This window comes from Embiotoca jacksoni, unplaced genomic scaffold (assembly GCF_022577435.1).
Source record: "Embiotoca jacksoni isolate LCO1_2020_lvr unplaced genomic scaffold, fEmbJac1.0.p SCAF_20, whole genome shotgun sequence".
NCBI classification, from domain to species: domain Eukaryota; kingdom Metazoa; phylum Chordata; class Actinopteri; family Embiotocidae; genus Embiotoca; species Embiotoca jacksoni.
Genome location: NW_027185341.1, coordinates 11,681,155 through 11,702,610, shown reverse-complemented (window position 1 = coordinate 11,702,610; position 21,456 = coordinate 11,681,155). Strand labels below are relative to the sequence as shown.

General features: G+C 38.4%; 1 protein-coding gene across 6 annotated transcripts in view; it reads left to right on the top strand.

Annotated features, from left to right (window-relative positions):
• The window catches only part of rab3gap1 (RAB3 GTPase activating protein subunit 1), a 52,253-nt gene that overhangs the window by 4,500 nt on the left and 26,297 nt on the right, over positions 1–21,456 (top strand). For 4 of the 6 annotated variants that reach the window (XM_069156275.1, XM_069156273.1, XM_069156272.1 and 1 more), the window contains 12 exons: positions 1,800–1,965; positions 4,018–4,117; positions 4,447–4,528; positions 4,863–4,931; positions 7,562–7,635; positions 8,575–8,667; positions 10,010–10,182; positions 11,089–11,196; positions 11,655–11,827; positions 12,224–12,278; positions 15,302–15,658; positions 16,512–16,649. In XM_069156275.1, coding sequence (XP_069012376.1) covers positions 1,800–1,965; positions 4,018–4,117; positions 4,447–4,528; positions 4,863–4,931; positions 7,562–7,635; positions 8,575–8,667; positions 10,010–10,182; positions 11,089–11,196; positions 11,655–11,827; positions 12,224–12,278; positions 15,302–15,658; positions 16,512–16,649 — 1,588 coding nt within the window. The remainder of the gene's footprint in view (positions 1–1,799; positions 1,966–4,017; positions 4,118–4,446; positions 4,529–4,862; positions 4,932–7,561; positions 7,636–8,574; positions 8,668–10,009; positions 10,183–11,088; positions 11,197–11,654; positions 11,828–12,223; positions 12,279–15,301; positions 15,659–16,511; positions 16,650–21,456) is intronic. The other 2 variants (XM_069156274.1, XM_069156271.1) reach the window with 1 other exon arrangement.

The window sequence follows — 21,456 nt, the reverse complement described above, 5'->3', positions numbered from 1 at the left end:
CTTGCCTCTGTACTCTGCGTGTTACTGGAAGACTATACCAGAGGGCACACCAGAGAAAGATAGATACTGTTAGAACATCCTGATTTGGCTGATATAAGCCATAAACATGGCGGCAATCAACAATTTTCTACCGTGCACGGACATAATGGTCTATGACTTGTTTCAACGTAGGTTTGCAGGTACTTGATCCTGTCACATCTCTATGCCGCTGCTAAACTGCTCTTATCGGTCATGTGTATATTTCATCTTGGTAACTAGGGACTACTAGTGAGAGCGCGAGAGCGAGTGAGTGAGAGAGCGTGAGTGAGAGAGCGAGCGAGCAAGCCAATGCTCCAAACAGATGCAGGATACGTGAGGCAGCCATCATGTGCACGTTTAAAGCAAGTATATCTTTGGCCTATGAGGATAGTATGGCCCCTTGTCACAGAAATAACATTTTATTGGTGCTTTGCATAATTCTCCACCAGTCTCCAACACTGACTTGTAAAAGATTTTGACTGTTAGATGTTTGAGTTTTCTTCATATTTGGGCTTTTACTCACGCATTACACAAACCTCAGTTTCTTTTTTGAGTCTTTCCTTGGTGCATCTGCTTGTGGGCCTACGATTTACACCCTTTTGAAAGGTCAACTTCCTGTTAAATCCATTTGTCATGGTGAAAGATCAAACTTCTAAAATCACAATGGCGACGCCCTTTGACAAAAACACATGGGCTCCTAAATATATCATCACTAACGTCTTAAGGCTATTCTGATGTGATCATTTAGCTCGAAGAAGCACGTGAAAGTATGAAAAATATAATTTCCTTTTGCCAGTAGGTGTTGCTATGTCTGTAACTGAATATTACCATGAAAATGTCTTCAGGGTGGTACTTTCATCAAACATGTAAAGTTTAAAGATTATCGGACAATGTACATTCAAATTACAACAAGTTTAATGTAATGGCGAAACACTCAAAATGGCCACCACGCCATGGTTTGACGAAAACAAATTATTAGGGCCCGAGCACCGATGGTGCGAAAGCCCGATTGTTTTTTTTTTTTAATTATTTTTCATCCACGAAGGCCATAAGACTATACAGACCAAATTTCAAGTGGACCACTTGCTGCTCGAGCCCTAATAAATAGTAAAAAAAAAAGCTATTGTTACATATCTATTCAGGTTGTATGTCTGAATATATGTTTTACTGATTGTCAGAGCTAAATTCTGCTTTGTCAAAAAAACAATACAATTTCTCAGTTTCAACATTGGATATGTAGTCTGTGTTCTATTTTTCAAATATAAGCTTACGTTTGCAAATCATCACATTCTGTTTTTATTTACATTTCACAGCGTCCCAACTTTTATTTTTCAACAGACAACACTTTTTGAAATGAGGTTCAGTGAGCAAAGATGTCTCATTTTGTTAAATGCTTGTTGCTTTAACCTCCTATTTGTTTTTCTGTTGGTGCTCTGCTTTTTGCTTATTGGTGCGTATTTACTTATATATTTTTAGAAGGGGAAAGTGAGAGCTGATCACAAGTGGTCACTGGACATCTCCAGTGACCACTTGTGATCATTTGGAGTGAACGGACAGGTTAAAGATGGCCATTTGTGATTTGATCACATCAAGAACAGATCGGGATGGATTTATAATGCCAGGTGTACACAGCTCCTGTGATTCAGTTGGTGCTACTAAGCTTCATCGGATCAAGCTGGTTGAGAAAACCATCAGCTAAATATGAGTGGTATAAGATAGAATGAGTGAACACACTAAAGTCTTTGTAGTAATGGCTGCTCCTTTTTATCTTATGCATTTAGTCAGGTGCCCGTGTTTGTGCAGATCCAGCAGAAGTGGAGGCGGATGTATGCTGGAGAGTGCCATGGTCCAGGTGTGCGCACTGACTTTGAGATTGTCCAACTTCGCAAGGTGCCTAGCCAATACAACCACTTGTCTGGCCTGCTTGACATCTTCAAGTCTAAGATAGTAAGTGTTCAGGAGCAAGGTACATGAGAATTTTTTTCATATATGTAACTGACGTGACCCAGCTTTAACTTGATCAAACACAATTGCACTTTCTCTCTGTATATTGTAGTCCCCCTCCAAACTTTATGAACTGACAAGGGACCGACATAAATTTCTTCTTTTCAAGTGATTTTTGGTTGCTATCACACACACAGAGTTGAATGCACTACACTTTGTTTGTTTGGTTAAAACTGTAAAAACTGTCAAGGAATGATATGATGGAGATTTGTTTTCATGCCAGCCAAACAACAGTACTTAAACCACGGTAGAAGGATGGTGCCTCCACAAACTGAACACACCAGTTTGCCTCACAAATTAGGATTTAGTTTCTACATGTCTTTTCTTATACCATAATTTTGCTCATTTTGAATTTGATGCCAGCAACATCATTCAAAAAAGTTGGGACAGCGTTAACAGTTGTGTGATGCTAAAAAAAAAAAAATCACCTGGTCGAACATCTTTCTACTTATTATTTGTTAACTGGCAACAGGTCAGTAACATAATTGACTTTAAAAAGAGAATCCCAGCTATTGAGAAGCTGAAATCCTGCAGGCAAAAATGGGACAACATTTCACACTTCAAACTCCAACAACTGGGCTTCTCAGTTCCCAAACATTTACAGAGTGTTGTTACAAGAAGAGGTGAAGAAGCACAGTGGCAAACATCCTCTTGTCCCAGCTTCTTTGAGATGTGTTGTTGGCATATTTCATAAAACAATACAAGTCCTCAGTTTCAACAGTTAATGTTGTCTCTGTTAAATTTTCATTTGAACATGGTTCATGTGGTTTGCAAATCATTGCATTTTATTTCCATTTTACAATAAAAAAAAAAAAAAATTGGAAACGGGGTTGTAGAGGAAGGGATATTTAGCTTTTCTCTGAGTTGATGCCGAATGGCTTTTCCATATACTCCAACAAGCTCTCCGTTGCTTTGTGTCTGACTTCTGTGCGTGTGTCCTAAGGGTGTGCGAGTCCCCTCGGGCTGTTGGCCCTGTCCGCAACCTAGTATTTTTGAACGCTTTGTAATAATTTTAACAGTCTGGGCCAAAGCCACCAGGGTTTCATGTTACTCTAATCCCTAAGTTATTCACTTCAAATTTTGTTATAGGTCCTTATAGGACATTTTGAGGGTCTATGTCCCCTCCTTTTCATGTCCATTTGGTACAGCTAGTCACTTATATCCACATGGTATGTGTCCTGGATATTCTGCAACTAAGGCTCACAAAGAAGTTGGAAGTTGGCAGACACCTTTAACATCAGGTTTCAGGCAATAAACAAAGCTATACTTTAGACAGCCTTTTTTAAATTTTGTCTCTGTTTTAGCAGAGTTCCTGGATATGTGCTGATAATTGGAAAAACAAACAGGAACTTGTTGATATACGGAACCCGTTAAATTTGTTTCAACGAGACAGCATTTGATCAAGGCCTCCATATAGGGATAGTCATGTATACATACATCAGTATTTTCCCATAGTAAAGCCTTTATGAGCATAGGCATAACCCCTTTCTCAGTAGTTTTACACTCACTAAGATTCACTTATGTATTTTTCATAACAGTATGGTATTGCCCAAAAGTAGGCTTTATCGGTTTGTAAGCTGTTAAGGACCATTTCCACCTTAACAAATGAAATTTCCCCAGGGACATGCAACTCCACCTCACTGCTGATTCCTCAGAATTCCTTCTTACTGAAAAGGTGTGCAAGATATAGGTGGTTTTGATATAGTGGGTCTTGGGCATCTCCCGGTACATTTGCTTATTTGGGTGTACTTTCTAATTGTAATCAGTTTACTTGATTCTTTTCTTCAGATGATGTTGTATAATTGAGTCTCAAACCGCCAAAAATGTTTGTTTTTTTCAATTAAAAAAAAAGTGTTTTCATAAATAGTTAAACACAGTTCAATTAATATATATTTTAAAATGTGACTTGTGTATATCTTATGTCACAGTGCGAGAGAAAAAAAAACTGGTTTAATGATCACAATTAGCCATAGTAACAGCTGTTTTCCTCATTAGGGTTGCACCTTGTTCCCTCTACCTCCTGTCAACATTGCCATTCGCTTTACTTATATTCTCCAAGACTGGCAGCAGCATTCGTGGCCGCAGCAGCCTCCAGGTAGATATACTCAGAACAGAGGATGATGTCATTACACATGATGTAATCACAATCACATACTCTTGGTTTTACACCAGGGCTTTAATGGTTTCAAAGTACAATAATACAATGTTGTGGCTAAAGAAAACATTAATTAAAGGACATTTTGCAATTCTGTTATATTTCAATATAGCATCATTGTATAATGCAAAATATTTGTACATACTGATGTCCATTGCCTTTGGTGATCCCAGTGACCATTGCCTGGTTCACATAAATACCCAACAAATGTATTTCTTCTACTTTTTTTTTTTTTTTGTTTTTTTTTTTGTTGTATCATTTGTTGCTAGACTTTGACACACTCCTTGGAGGTGAAGTAGGAGGGGTGGAGTTTGGGAAGGTTCCATTTGGAGCATGTGAGGAACCAATCAGGTAAAGACATTGTAACTTTGATGACAATACCTTCCAAAAACCAACAGGAAATTACCAACAAAACTGATGTTTTAATAACAAATTAGTGTGGACAATAGATATGATAACTTTATGGCATGTGACATGATGATGTAATATGTGCTTGTCATGTCATTGAGATCTGAGTTGGCTTTTGACATATGGGTGGGGGATGGGAGGTTGTTTTATTTTATTATTTTGGTATCTATTTGTGGGAGCGTATGCTTATGTGTTTACCTTTTTATATTTTGATGTAAAAATGATACATTAATCTCTTGCAAAAATTTAATAATTTGTCTGCTTTTGACTGTTGTAGTGAACTTCATCTTGCAACCACCTGGCCTCACCTGACAGAGGGTATAGTTGTGGATAATGATGTCTACAGGTAGGAATGTCCTCAATTTTCCAGGGTGTGCAATCGATGCAATGGATTTGTTTTGTAGACTGTCTGACTCCCACTGTAACAACGACCTGCTTTCATGTTATTCTTTTAAGATTTCCTATTCTTTGCTTAAAAAATAAATACAGCAACTCTGCCTTTTTTGAACCTAAAATGTACACCTAAAAGTAGATGGAGAAGAGAAAATCTCTGATTTTAGATTTTAAAAAAATGGTCGCTCTATTTATTGTTGCAGTGGCTATTAGGCCTCTCCAAACCAAGGAAAGTGTTGATCATCTCCTCAGTCTTTGAGTTATTTGATGAAGAAATAGGAAAAAGTGAACAGTGGTTGTGACAGAGCTCAGGGCAGAGCAAACCCCTCTGTGGCACATATAACATATTGCAAACTCTTAATGTAGCCAGCTAAGTGCCCTTTTATTCTATTTTGGAAATATTCTTATGCCAAATTGCACATAATTCATGTTTAAAAGTTCTACCTAAAGATTTTCAATGTTGCTCTGTCAGGGGACTGATTGATTGAGATTCCAGAAGCTTCAGCTTGGGTTTATTTGAAGCACTTCATGATTTTGAGATCTGCTTTGATATCTTGCTTGTAGAAGCTAACTTTTTTCACTTTTGTTTTTCGGACTTACTTTGCATTTGCATCCATCTTGTAAATATCTTATATGTACTGGATTTCTGGAAGGCTTGGCTGCTGTAGTTGCGGGAGGGGAGTTAGGGGCACAATAGTTATTTGATGGAAAACTGCATTTTCAATGAATTTGGACTTAGTGACGGCTATGATTAAAATTTTTTTTTTTTTTTTTTTTTTTTTTTTTATCTTATCCATACTCTTATCAGTCTGGTTCTTTATCAGTACTCTTATTGGTTAATCTTATAATATTTATATTTTAAATATGACAAATAATTTTTTTTTATAGCAGGAAAAGAAACATTTACAAACGGAAAGAAATTAATAGAAAGTCAATAATATCTCACTGAAATTTTTTGGCATCAAAATCGTGAGTGAAGTTAAGATGGAATAAAGAACAGACATAAGTCATCATTATCAGTATACAGACTATGGTTAGTCTTCTCTTCTCCTGCCTCTGCTGCAGGTAAACTAAGGAGGGGCTGGTTTAGGAGGTCAGCAGACAGAGTTTGACCAGAGTTTAATACACGTTGCAAACTAATTTGAACTCAGCAGCCATACATTTCTCTGTTATCTGCTTAGGTGCTACCTTCATACTTGGCTCGAATGTCCTCACCACCATCACTTGCAGTGTTTCACTTTCTCTCTCCCTGCTACACGACTTTTCCAGCGCATTCAGTTTTTAGTGTTCATTCTGCTGTGACAGTATAAGCACTTGGGCGCTGCGCCTAAGTGTTTTGAGAGCAGCCCGCTGCGAAAGTAAGTAATAGTTCAAGAGACGTTTGACTCTGTCTGCTGCAACGCTCTGTGGAAGCAGATTTTGTTGGTTAAAGGTCAAGGTTACAGTGACCTGGTTTGTGACCATGACTAAAAAAAAAAACTATATGGTATTAAGAAACAGTTCCATACAAACTTCAAATAGTATAAAATGAAGTAATTACATTTTACATCCAAAGAGGTTAATTAATATTGGTATTATCAGTTAGATTGTTTAAAGTGCGTCAGCAGTGCTCTAAACGATTATTTAAAAAGTTGGCAGTTTAGGTCAACTGAGCCAGCAGCTGTCTACTTTAAACTCACACAGTGATGTCAGTACCATCAACTTTTTCTGTGTCTGACAGGTGTCAGCATGCAGGCGAAGATCTCCATTTGTTACAAGGATATAAACCCTTGTGCACAGTATAATAACCATCAATTGCAATACTTTTGATAATCATTTTAATACATGCTATCCCCCCTCCCCCCTCACCTACTGCTGCCTTTGTGTTGACACAATAGGTCAAATCAGTTTGAGAGGCCCCCTGACATGTCACTGCTGACCTCTGACTCACTGATGACTGAGACATGACCGACACTTCGTACTGTTACTCATAACCCAATACTCTACAAAGCACTGGAATTAGTAGTTCAGTATACTCGTATGTGAGTATTAAAAAAAAGCTACCACAATACCTTCCTGCTACTTACTCAGTTGTCTATCATCGGTCCCCAGATACTTAACTATTGCTTATTAGGCTGTTAATATTTACCTGTTATTCATCTAGCAGTCCATTAAGTTGTTTTTTGTATTTTCTTTTCCACCTTCACACCAATTCAACATTGTCATTTTGACTTGCTTGTTGCATGAAGTCATTAAAGGAACAAGCATGGTCACATTCCTGACTCTTTTAAAAGGATATTGGCTGGCGGATTATCTATGTTAACACTTTGGAAGTAAAAGACATAGAGAGAGAACAGTACACTTTGTACTTGTTGTTCAAACCCATTTGTGTATGGTGATTTTTGTCTCCTTTAGCTGAAATATTGTCATCCTCAAAAAATGGTTGCACTCCTAAAACGATCCTAAAAAAGTCCCTTCTTTTTTTTAGGGTGTAAGATATCTTTGTACTGGTCAGACAATTCTTCGTGTGGTCTATTAAAACACCAAGAATTAATTTGTTGGCTGATTTTACATGTACTGTATGCTCTCTTTATCATCCGACAGTGACCTTGACCCTCTCCAAGCTCCTCACTGGTCAGTTCGAGTCAGGACTGCTGAAAACCCACAGTGTTTACTGGGTAAGTTGAATTCCTTGGTGCTCTGTTGGCATTTCAATACAAGATGGAAATTATCTTTGTATACCTGTTTCCACTGCAAGGATGGTTAAAGAAAAGGTATATGAACCTTTTGGAATAACCTGTGTTTCTGCATTAGTGTCTCGTATCTGATCTGCAACTGTGACATAAGCATAGCCAAGCACAATGAGGTCAAGTGAATAACACACAAACAATTAGAATTCTTACTGGAGCCATCAGTTAAAAGTTGGGAACAGCTTGTATTTGATTATTGGCTGCCCAGACTTGCGTAAAATTGTGGTTGCCACTCAATACTCACTGGATGAATAACATTGGGTAATGATAGAATAAAGTGGGCTTATAACAAGAAATCTACATTGCACATGCCATACGTCACCACCCGTACGTCCTGCAGAGCTTAGATTCTTTAGGCTCTCCATTAAACTTGCGGCAAAACTTTGAGTCACGAGTCTATCACTATATTTTTCAAAATATGCAAATAACACCTGCATCTCCATAAGTCTGCATTCAATGCAACTAAAATTAAAACAGCAATTCTTTGGATAATATTTTATATCACGTTTTCAATGATGTTTAGTTTGGTCAAAGGTTGAGTCTGCATTAATATTTAATATATTGTTGTAATTTGTGCTGTATGCACAAGATTTTTTACTTTGCCAATTTGATTAAATTTTACCAAAATATTGGACAATACACCAGACATGATCAGAATGATGTGTGATTTTTTTTCCCCCCTGAATTTTATAACCAACAGTTTGACTGTTGTAAGTGTTTAAAGTTTAAGCAAACAGTTGATTGATGCATTTGGGCATAGCCTGCTAATCATACTCAATCTTATGCCTTATCTTCTCAGCTAGCGCAGAGTAATTTAATCTGCCAAAATGTTGGCTGGATTTGACCCATTCTTATTTTCCAATGCAGGTGACTTTCTCTCAGAGTTCTTTAAACTTTGCTGTCGGAAGGAATCTACAGAAGAGATTCTGGGAAGAACATTGGCTGAAGAGGAGGGCAAAGGTCAGGTTACGCGCTGTACTATTTACAAGGGGATTGGCTGCTCTGGTTTCTTAATGTAACATTGTGAAACGCACTGTATTGTAATCATGTAGTATACAAACTGTTTAACTAGTGTGTATGTAATGTTGCCTTAATACTCATCTCCAAAACTATAAATGCTGATAATCCCCTTGACACAAGGTATTAGTCAAAAGTTTAGATATCACTACTTGTTCAAGGTTTTTTCTTAATTTGTAACTATTTTCTACTATTTCTAATAAATATATAACATACTATTTCAGAAGAAATTAAGAAATAAAAACTATGGAGTAACACAAAATGAAATTCTATAGTGATTTAAAAAAGGTTTAAACAAAGCAAAATACACTATGTTTAATATTAGACTATATTTCTATTCAAGAAATTGCCCGATTCAACTACTGTAGTGATGCACATTAGGGCACAGACTGCTAAAGTACAGAAAAACAACACTTCATTAATACTGTCAGACTTGAATGGGAGTCTGGAAATCTGGAATCTGGAAAGCTTTCAAAGACCAAGTTACCTTAGCTGCTAAGGATAAATTAATGAGTTACCAGCAGTCTTAGAAATCTCCAATTAACATCACTTCAGGTTAAAGCCAGATTACATCACTGCTTCCCAGAGTTTAAGTAGCAAACACATCTCAACATCAAATATTTTGAGGCTGTGTGACCACGACTTCAAGTCAAACTTCTGCAAAAAAAAACATGATAAAACTATAAAACTAAATTTGAGATTTCTTAGTGACACTATTGCTGATTTTTTTTTTCAGAATTAAAAGTCGCCCTAAACCAGTACAGTTACCACAACATTCTGTGGCAATATATGATTTGGTCTTAGCGGCACAATCATTTATTTTTCAACCGGTCACCCAAACACACGTCTAAGCTCCGTAAGGGCTGTTTGATGAAGGAGGGTGCATCATGGCCTGGCCTTTACAATCACCCAACCCAAACCTGACTGAGATGGTTTGGGATGACTTGTACTGCAGAGTAAGTGAAAGGCAGTCAATATGTCCCAGCATTTGTGAGATTCCTTTAACATTGACAACATGACAACTTCTTGAAGCTGCAAAAGGTGACTACTCTGAAGACTTTAAATATTGAAGACCAATTTTGCCTAGCTAACTACATATTATAGATCCAAATGTGTTATTTCACAGTTTTGATGTATTCTGTATTTTTTGTATCTGGAGTAGATGTGTCTAAATCTTTGGCTTGTACGTTACACCATGGTAACACATATTCTTTTACAATGTAAAAGGCCAATCGGCAATTACTTAATGTAATTGTAAATACCTGCTGTAATTTTTTCTCTGCAGAAGACAGTGACATCAGCTCTGCTTTATCCAAGCTTACCGAACCGGCAGCAACTGTGCCAATTACCAAACTGTCCGTCTCCAATATGGTGCACACCGCCCGAAAACACATTCGCCGCCACCGACGCAGTGATGAGTCCCCACTTAACACTGATTTACTCAGTTCTGTCCTTCTGGTAAGGGTTATTCATGCAGACTGTTTTTTGAGGATGTTATTGTCACATAAGACATGACACTGCAAACTACTTTTGAAAGAATTTTGTCTCTTAAAGGAAATAAAAATTGGATATGATTAAAAAAAAAAATGACATTATCTTACACACATTGTATTTATCCATCCACCGATGAGACTATTTGAGACCATGATTCTTTTACAACCTATTATAACAAACTTGAAAAGAGAATGTAAGCAAATGTGAAATATAGACAACTCCGTTTCCAAAAAAGTTTTATGACACCGTGTAAAATGTAAATAAACAGAATGCAATGATTATCAAATTCTGTCAACTTGTATCTAACTGAAAATAGACCAGCGACAACATATCAACAGTTAAAACTGAGAAATGTATAACAAGTTGGGACAGGGGCATGTTTACCACTGTGCTGGATTACATATTCTTTTAACAACACTCTGTAAACATTTGGGAACTGAGAAGACCAGTTGCTGGAGTTTTGGAAATCACGGATGCTGACTTGTGAACTGTGCGCTGATAACGAGCTGGGTGGTCCCTCTCTTCTTCAGCCCATCTATAATTTCCAAAATCAATCTAAAATTGCAGGAGGGGGGGGGGGGGCTTGCACTGTTTTGTACATATGTATACATATAAACATCTGTGGCCCCACCAATGAGAGATTGAGCAACAAGGTGATTGGTTGAATCTGAATTTCTCACGTGGTTTCAAGATTGTGATTTCTTGCAAGATTTGCTTTATGATAGGAGGATACAGATGGACATCCAGTTGGCACGAAGGCTTTGTTAGGCTGGGTGTGACATGCCTTAGATGCTATAGCTATATAGTCGGTTTTTTTTCCTAAATATATTTAATTGAATTGTAAACTTTTATATTTTGTTCTTGTCTCAGTATCTTTTTCCAGATGCTGCTGTGGAAAAGTCATCAGAAAATATCAAGACCAAAACTGCGCAGTCAAACTCCTATGGAACAACCGAGCAAGATAAAAACTCTGATTATGTATGTTTGCCTTTCACTATTTCCACAATGTGTTTCAGTGAAATATAATCAACTCCCTTTTATTTACAGTCATGGATAGTTTTGAATCAGAAACAGTACATCAAACATACACTTACAGCCTTCATTATTTATGAACCTTACAAAGAACTTCTACTATTGCACAACCATTATAAACTGCCAACATAGAAAAATAGCATTTCACAATAAACGGCACTTAAATAGGAAAAATAAAAGTTTTGGAAAAGTGTTTTGACAATTTTCCCCAAGTATTTTTGAATTTGACATAGTGACACTATTTCAGTCATTATTCAGCTGCATATAACAAAAACAGCTACCAGGAAATTTGAAAGGAAGGCCCCAGAATTAATACACTCCCAATAGTCTTGTCAGAATAGGATAGAATAGACACAGACTGTGTTTATTAATCATTTTCCCTGCTTCAAACCCCCTCATTCTAGAACCTTTTCCTCCAACTGAAGTCGGCACCCAGTGACAGTCTGACCTACCGGCTAGCATTATGTGTATGTCTGGTCAACTACAACTATGGTGGGCTGCGGGCAGTTGCCCACCTCTGGCAGGAGTTTGTCCTAGAGTTGCGCTACCGCTGGGAAAACAACTACCTTATCTATGGGTGGGTACAATACACGTTTGTGCTGCTGTTAGTTTAAAGGGTAGCATAGCATCACCTTTTTGTTGTTGTTTTTAGACACGCATGTCAGATTGAGGTCACAACCACCTTGTCCTACTGTACAAGAAAAGGTTCTTATTTTTGTTATTCTGTTTTGCACGTTGATCCTTTTGGCTTGCATATAGTTTTCATTTACCAAACACAGACTCATTAAATAATAAATCAGAATGTAAATTCTTCTCAGATACAAATTACATGCAAGGAAATAATTTTTGCAATGATGTACAACTTGAAATACCACTTGAAGTAGTTCAAGGGGTAGTTGATGTATTTCCTCACTTTATTAATACAGTCAAGTTCACTCATTTCCATTATATCTATATGCTTCCTTATCTGCAGATTGGCTGGTGGACCTCCTGATCTTCGGTGTTGCCTTTTGCATCAGAAACTCCAGGTACCTATTTAAATCAGAAAAAAACAGTCATATTTAAGGAAAGAAGCAAAATGCTCACTTACATAAGTAATCTGTAACAATACCTCTGACTACAGAATTCATTTTGAAGTTGTGCTTCAAGTTGAAAAGTTGTCTTCTGTATAAATTCTCTCTGTTTAAAATGTTTTATCTTTTTTGAAAAATGCTTACAAAAGCACAGATGATCACCTAATTGCCAGAAGATTTTCAGACACTCATTTAAAATGATGCTGTATATCAATAGACTGGACATTAAACAAATTTTTCAAACAGATGTGATTTACAATATTGCTAAGAGTTAGCAAAATGTATATTACGTTTCTTTTCATGCGGTCTTGTAGAGGTCTGACTGGAAACTTAGCTGATGTGGGTATAAATACAAAATTTTTTCCAAATTGCCTGGTTATCTGGTGATCAGTCCTGGCTGTACCCATAGACTGCATATAAAAGTGGATGTAGCTTCCAGGTCTGTAAAATGAGGCCAAGCATCGCTAGAGTTTGCCTCCAAAAAGCCTCAGGTTCCATAGACTATCATTCAACTTGTCTCATAAAAGTAAATTAATTTTTTTCACAAGTTATTTTGTTGTTGCTAGCTTAAGTCACTCCTTCTTATTAGTTTTCTGGTGGTCCATCTGAAAATATTCCCATCATTATATTGAAAATAAGTCTCAAAAAGCTGTGTTTTTGGGGGCGTGTCTGTTTGATTGACAGGCCTGTGGTGCAGTCAGGTTACGGCTATCAGTGGGCGGGATGTAGTATCTTTGGATTTCCAATCAGATCAAGTCAGATCCACTGCTGCTCCCCCCCCAGGTCATCCAAATATGGTCGCTTCTGGCTCCAAATGGCTCCTAACTAGCAAGATGGCAATGGCCAAAATCCAAACTTGAGGCTTCATAACAGCCGTTCACAAACCAACGGGCGAAGTCACTGTTGGTTGCTGCTTGGCTTTACCCTGCCTTTGCCCAAATTCAGCTGGGATATACTCCAGCTCCCCCGTGACGGTGTTCTAGATATACAGTGGGTACGGAAAGTATTCAGACCCCTTTAAATTTTTCACTCTTTGTTTCATTGCAGCCATTTGCTAAAATCAAAAAAGTTCATTTTATTTCTCATTAATGTACACTAAGCACCCCATCTTGACAGAAAAAAACAGAAATGTAGAAATTTGTGCAAATTTATTAAAAAAGAAAAACTGAAATATCACATGGTCATAAGTATTCAGACCCTTTGCTGTGACACTCATATTTAACTCACATGCTGTCCATTTCTTCTGATCCTCCTTGAGATGGTTCTACTCCTTCATTGGAGTCCAGCTGTGTTTAATTAAACTGATTGGACTTGATTAGGAAAGGCACACACCTGTCTATATAAGACCTTACAGCTCACAGTGCATGTCAGAGCAAATGAGAATCATGAGGTCAAAGGAACTGTCCAAGGAGCTCAGAGACAGAATTGTGGCAAGGCACAGATCTGGCCAAGGTTACAAAATAATTTCTGCAGCACTCAAGGTTCCTAAGAGCACAGTGGCCTCCATAATCCTTAAATGGAAGAAGTTTGGGACGACCAGAACTCTTCCTAGACCTGGCCGTCCAGCCAAACTGAGCAATCGTGGGAGAAGAGCCTTGGTGAGAGAGGTAAAGAAGAACCCAAAGATCACTGTGGCTGAGCTCCAGAGATGCAGTAGGGAGATGGGAGAAAGTTCCACAAAGTCAACTATCACTGCAGCCCTCCACCAGTCGGGGCTTTATGGCAGAGTGGCTCAACGGAAGCCTCTCCTCAGTGCAAGACATATGAAAGCCCGCATAGAGTTTGCCAAAAAACACATGAAGGACTCCCAGACTATGAGAAATAAGATTCTCTGGTCTGATGAGACCAAGATTGAACTTTTTGGCGTTAATTCTAAGCGGTATGTGTGGAGAAAACCAGGCACTACTCATCACCTGCCCAATACAATCCCAACAGTGAAACATGGTGGTGGCAGCATCATGCTATGGGGGTGTTTTTCAGCTACAGGGACAGGACGACTGGTTGCAATTGAAGGAAAGATGAATGCGGCCGAGTACAAAGATATCCTGGAAGAAAACCTCTTCCAGAGTGCTCTGGACCTCAGACTGGGCCGAAGGTTCACCTTCCAACAAGACAATGACCCTAAGCACACAGCTAAAATAACAAAGGAGTGGCTTTGGAACAACTCTGTGACCATTCTTGACTGGCCCAGCCAGAGCCCTGACCTAAACCCAATTGAGCATCTCTGGAGAGACCTGAAAATGGCTGTCCACCAACGTTCACCATCCAACCTGACGGAACTGGAGAGGATCTGCAAGGAAGAATGGCAGAGGATCCCCAAATCCAGGTGTGAAAAGCTTGTTGCATCATTCCCAAGAAGACTCATGGCTGTACTAGCTCAAAAGGGTGCTTCTACTCAATACTGAGCAAAGGGTCTGAATACTTATGACCATGTGATATTTCAGTTTTTCTTTTTTAATAAATTTGCACAAATTTCTACATTTCTGTTTTTTTCTGTCAAGATGGGGTGCTGAGTGTACATGAATGAGAAATAAAATGAACTTTTTTGATTTTAGCAAATGGCTGCAATGAAACAAAGAGTGAAAAATTTAAAGGGGTCTGAATACTTTCCGTACCCACTGTAGGTAATTGATGGGTAGATGGATCTGGTAAATGTTAGAAAAAAAGAACGAAGCAAGGTCTGACACAAAAATCAGTAGACATTTTGATGTTGTGAGGAAATTTCACTGGATTAACCAGTGAGAAGTGGAGGCAGGCAAGCCTTTGAGAAAACAGAAAAATGTTTAACTTTTTGACTCATTACTGTTTTTTTTAGCAGTTGCACCATCACATTCTGTGGCTTCCATAATGGCTGAGCCAGGTGTGATCAAAGTTGTAAGAAACATTACTGACTGACAACAAACCATCACTTTATCAGAGAGATGAGGACAGAAATGTTATGTTTTCCATGTCTGAAAAGGGCTTTCATTCCTGGGTAGATGCTGAACTGCTGCATAGAGAGGAAGAGGGCCAGAGATGAAGCTCGCAAGGTACTGGAAGGAAGCAAAGAGAGAGAACACAGGGTGTCTGGTGGCTGCCAGATGAGCCGCCAAGTCCCAGAGTCTGCAAAAGCAACAACTACAACAAGAGACGTGTCTCAAGGAAAATCATGGGACTCGTGGAGTGACAGTGAGGATGAGTTCTTTGAGTGCCTGAGTGACCAGGGGGAAATAGAAGTTCCACACACTGAGGGGGGAACGGACGGCAGTAAAAGCAAAGCAGAAGGCAGGCTGCACCCTTATAACAACATGACTCTACTCAACTCTACAGAGCCTCTCTATGTTCCTGTCACACAGGTCAGGATCTGTCTGTCTGTCTCACTTATTCAAACAAATTGACAGTTTTTTTTTTTTTAAGAGGACCTGTTATGCTCTTTTGTATTTTCTGTCATATATAATGTCACAATGTCAGATGTTACAATTAAACTTGGCCAAACATACAAATTAAGAGATAAACATATATCAAATGAATGGCTTAGTGGAAAAAAATCTCAGATGTGATACTCTTTTGGCAACTAGCTCATGTCAGCTCAGGATGGATTCATTAATATGGTCATCTACTCCAGGGCTTACAAACCCATAAGCTACATGCCCATCCACACACTTAGTTGGTCTCTTGTTCAAACATTCTGCTCAGGACTTGCACACCCTGAATGCTGCCCCACTGCAGGCTTGTGAAAGTTGGCCAGTCAGAACAAACTGGGCTTTTAGTGTGGAGGGCATTAAAGAGACAAGAGGTAGAGTAAGAGATGAACAGAGGATGAACTTAGGGGGCTGCACAAAGGGTCAGTGAAGGTAAATAAGGATTTTTAAACCTGCAAAGGAACATAATCAGTCTACAACCCGGATTCCAGAAAAGTTGGGATGCTGTGTAAAATGTAAATAAAAACAGAACTTTTAAAAACGTGTTGCTGGCATCAAATTCAAAATACATATATATTTTTCATAAAACAATATAATTTCTCAGTTTTCAACATTTGATATGTTGTCAATTAAATATGGGTTTATGTGGTTTGCAAATCATTGCATTCTGTTTTTCTTTACATTCTACTCAGCATCCCAACTGTTTTGGAAATGGAGTTGTATCTAAAATGACATTAGTGACCTAATGTCCATTGACTCCATTGAAAAATGTCTGATTCATTTTCAGGAACCTTCTCCCATGACAGAGGATTTGTTAGAGGAACAGTCAGAAGTACTGGCCAAACTGGGCACATCAGCTGAAGGCACCCATCTCCGTGCTCGGATGCAGAGTGCATGTCTGCTCTCTGATATGGAGTCCTTTAAGGTGAGACAGGCAATGTACGCGCATTTAATCTGCATGTGTACACACATTTACTTCCCTCCTGTGTATCCCGCACAGTGAAATCATTTGTATAATATAACACTCAAAAACAAGTTTTCCATTAATTTGAACATTTTTGGTTGAATATCCGACGCTTCCTGTATTGTTGAGGATCCCTCAAGCAAAATTGTTTGTAATGTGCGTTTGTGGGTGGACAAAACCTAAGGAGCTTTGGACAAATGTCTACTGAATGATTGTAATGTCATTCAGAGTAAATATTATATGATAATAGTGGCCTTAAAAGAAGGATCTCTCAGGAATTGCACAGATATGACGTATTCTGCCCCAAACGCATACTATACATGTCTCACTTATATCTCACTTGATAAGCTTCTGTCCTGGTTTAGGACAGGAGATGACCGAAAGACAGGACTTAGACGGGTTAGGTTAGAACACATGTCTTTTATTGTCTTTGGTAAAGGGAAAGAATAAAAGGAGGGGATGTGTAGGTAACCAATGTGTCTGGGGAGCAGGGTCTGGAGGGCAGTGCAGAGGGGCTGAATGGAATGGAGTGGAGTTAGAGCTAGGAGAGACCGGATGACACAGCATGCAGACACAGCTGAGCAGATTGGAGATCTTAGACTCAAGAAAGAATAAAGTTCAGAAATTACTCAGCATGAGGAACTGCTTAAAGCATCCTAAAGCAGTACTGCCTGCGTTGTTGAACTAAAGATCTGGTGAGGAGTGCATGTCAAGCCATGGCAGAAAGACGAGAGATGATGAGGAACGACAATGTGCCTTCAGCCAGGGAGTCAGGGAACCACAGATACAGCCAGACAGGGAACATGAGGAGTGAGAAGACACTCGTCTAGTGAGGTTTGGGGAGGAGCTGGCAGGGTCACAACAGAATTTACACTGAACCCCAAGTTGTTCGTTACGGTATGCAAGCACCTTGCAAGGCAGCTCTGCCGCCATTGGTGTGGGAATGGGTGTGTGAATTCAAAACTGTGTAAAGCACTTTGAGACCACTACGGGGACCATGTGTAGACCACCACATGGCTTTATGCACCGTACTCAAATTTAAAATATAACTTTTAATCAGCTTTGTCCAATGATATGGTTATACAGAAAATGTGGTAGCAATGGGACCTGCGGTTAAGGGGATGTCAAAGATTTGTTTTTCAAAAATTTTTAAATGATGGAAAATCCACCACAGCACATCGAGTTGAACCTGTGTCAAATTTCAGGTCAACCATAGTATGGTGTGAGAGGTGTGGCCTTTTAAACATTGAAGTTTAAGGCCTTAGCTTTACCATCGAGCCAGTTTTGGTCACCTTTTTTGGAAGGTAATACATATCATTTTCAGAAATTGCCAAGTTTCATGTTTGTAGCTTATTCAAGTTTACAGCAATTTAGCTGTGACAGGAGACAAATAATGCTAATGAAGCAAGCGTGCACGTGAAAAAAAATGTTTCACGCGCATGCACGTGAGAAAACAGTTGACATATTTTTATACAGGTTTTGTGCACTCAAAACTATTTATTTAACAAATAATTATGTATCAACAAGCACTTATATTACAGTAAAATTGACCCAAATCACCCCGTGGGTGACTGTTTCCATCCATCAACTGTCATTTATTCTCCCAGTTTTTCATAACTGTCCTTTTTCCAGCATTAATTTTCATCACTTCACATATCAATGAGCTCTTGTTTGTTATACTACAACACTTAGTTTAGGATCATGGACTTTTTCTTAAATTTGAGAGGGGATCTTTAATAACTTCTTTTCTTAAACAGTTAAGTGTTACAATAATCACTGCACACATCAATGGTCTCCTGAAGGTTATTCTACAACCTATACTTTGAAAAAGTGTGCTGTTGCATAATTTTAAAGAATTTTTATTTGAAAATAATATAGGAGATCAATGATATGTAAAGTCATATTAGCGGCAATATACTGAAATAGACTGTAATTTTTCAATATTTTTCCAAATAAAAAATCCTTAACAATTAAGCGAGACCTTATTTTTCCAAACTAAGTTTTATATTATAACCAACAGGAGACCATCGATGTGTGAAGTGATTTTGGTAACAGTTCTCTTAATAAGGCTAAAGTTATTAAATCTTTTTAACACACTTGTTGTGCTCTCATTATCAGCTCAGCGCAAGTTTTATATGCTTCACAGGGGTGTGTGAATTGACCTTATTATTCTCTCCTCAGAAAAATTAAAATAGAAAAAAAAAATTACAGCAGCGAACCTTTTTCAAGAGGTGTGCTGCTGCTAAATGCATATAGGAGGAACATTGGAATATTGCTGTAAGCAGCAATTATTAGGTTGCGGCCCTTATGCATTCCACGAGGAAGCAGCTCAACTAAATTTGCGAGCAGCAATAAGGATTTTAAACATGAACTACATCTACTAAGTTTTCTGATGAGTGGATGAAGTCATTAACTTTTTGGCACAGTTTGCACTGGATTCATGCACATGTTTGGAACTGGTGGCACCTCCTATAGAACAATTTCAATATTTCAAACGGTCAACCACTGGCACGTCATGCCTAGTTATGGTACAAAATTTCATGTCTCTAGCTCGTTCTTGCTCAAAATAAATTGAGCAAATGCATAAGATTGAGCATAAATGATAAATAGGCCACTCCCATATGCACCTATTAATGTCACTTTCAGGGTTTTACCTAGATTTCTGGAGGTAAAAGGAAGTTTGATCCATAACATTTGCTTGTTTTGCCAATCACAGAAACACATATTTAATTGAAAATTGAACAAAGACAACATATCAAATGATGAAACTTAATTTTGTTGATGAAAATATATGCTTATTTTGAATTTGATGCCAGCAACATGTCTCAAAAATCTTGGGACAGGGGCATATCTACCACTGTGTTGCATCACCTCTTCTTATAACAACACTAGAAAAACATTTTGGAGCTGAGGAGACCAGTTGCTGGAGTTTTGAAATTGAAATGTTGTCCCGTTCTTACCTGATAGAGGATTTCAGCTTCTGTAATACATGCCGAATGCAGTTGGGCAGAAATAAGCAAGGCCTTCCATCAAAAAAAAAAAAAAAAAAAAAAAAAATCAAAAAAAGACGAATGAAATTGTGTCCCTTTCTTAAGAAAGGGGCGGCACGGTGGTGCAGTGGTTAGCACTGTCACCTCACAGCAAAAAAGGTTCCGGGTTCGAATCCGGTCCTGGGCCTTTCTGTGCGGAGTTTGCATGTTCTCCCTGTGCTTGCGTGGGGTCTCTCCGGGTTCTCCGGCTTCCTCCCATCATCCAAAAACATGCACCTCAGGTCAGGTTACCTGGCGCCGCGCTAGTGGCAGCCTGCTGCAGCAGCTCCCCCCTGAGAGCCCCCCTGCTGTAGTGAAGAAATTTCCCCTCGGGGATTAATAAAGCGTATAAAATAAAACAAAAATTGAAAAATTAAAAAAAAAAGACATTTGAATGGCAGCATATGTTGCTCCAAAACCTATATATATTGGTGCCTTTCCAGATGTGCAAGCTTACCATGCCATGTGCTAATGCACTCCCACATCATCACAGATGCTGGCTTTTGAACAGTGTGCTGATAACAAGCTGGATGGTCCCTCTCCTCTTTAATCCAGAGGACGTGGCGTCTGTGATTTCTAAAAAGAATTACAAATTTGGACTTGTCAGACCAAAGGACAGTTTTCCACTTTGCTGCAGTCCATCTTAAATGAGGTCAGGCCCAGAGAAGGCGGTGGTATTTCTGGATCATGTTTATATATGGATGCTTCTTCACATGGTAAAGTTTTAACGTGCGTTTGTGGATGCAGCGATGAACGGTGTTGACAGACGATGGTTTTTGGAAGTGTTCATGAGCTCATGGAATGTTTTCCTCTACAGAATTGTGGCTGTTGTTCATGCAGTGCCGCCTCAGGGCACAAAGATCACAGCTATCCAATATTGGCTTTTAGCCTTTTCCCTTGTGCAGAGATTTCTCCGGATCATCTGAATTTCAAAATGATTTATGTACTATGCATGATTAAATCCCCAAATGCTTTGCAATTTTAGGTTGAGGAACATTATTTTTAAATTGTTGCACAATTTGTCCGGAATGGTGAACCCTTCCCCATCTTCATTCTTGAGAGACTCTGTCTCTGTGGGATGCTGTTTTTATACTCAATCATGTTACTGATCTGTTGCCAATTAACCTAATTAGTTGTTTTAGTGTTTTTTGTTTTTTTTTCAGCTTTTCACAACTTTTCAAGTATTTTGTTGCCACTGTCATAGCTTTTTTTTTTTTTTTTTTTTTTTTTTTTTTTAATGTGTTGCTCGCATGAAATTTAGAATTAGCTTTTTTTTATTTTTTTTTTTTTTTTTTTTTATTTTTTTTTTGACATTTCGATATTTGATATGTTGTTTTTGGGCTATTTTCAATTAAATATTGGATTATGTGATTTGCAAATCATTGCATTCTGTTTTTATTTTCCTTATCCCAGCTTTTTTGGAATAAGGGTTGTAGTTTACAAGCTACGGGTGGAGACCCCTGCTCGAATCTGTGTACTGGTTGGGAAAAGGTTAATGAAAGAGCAATGGCAGGTAGATAGACCCCTGGTGTGGTTTTGACCCTTGAGACAATACTAATCTTCAGTATTAGCATAAGCCTAAAAATTGATTTATAGAAAAGAGTCACAATTGAAATTAAAACTATGACGGAATAGTATTATCAGGTGTCTTCAGGGTGGGACTGCAATCAAAGATGTAATGTTTGAGGAAGATTGGAATATGTACATAAAAGTTACAGTCAATTGTAGGTTCATGGCGA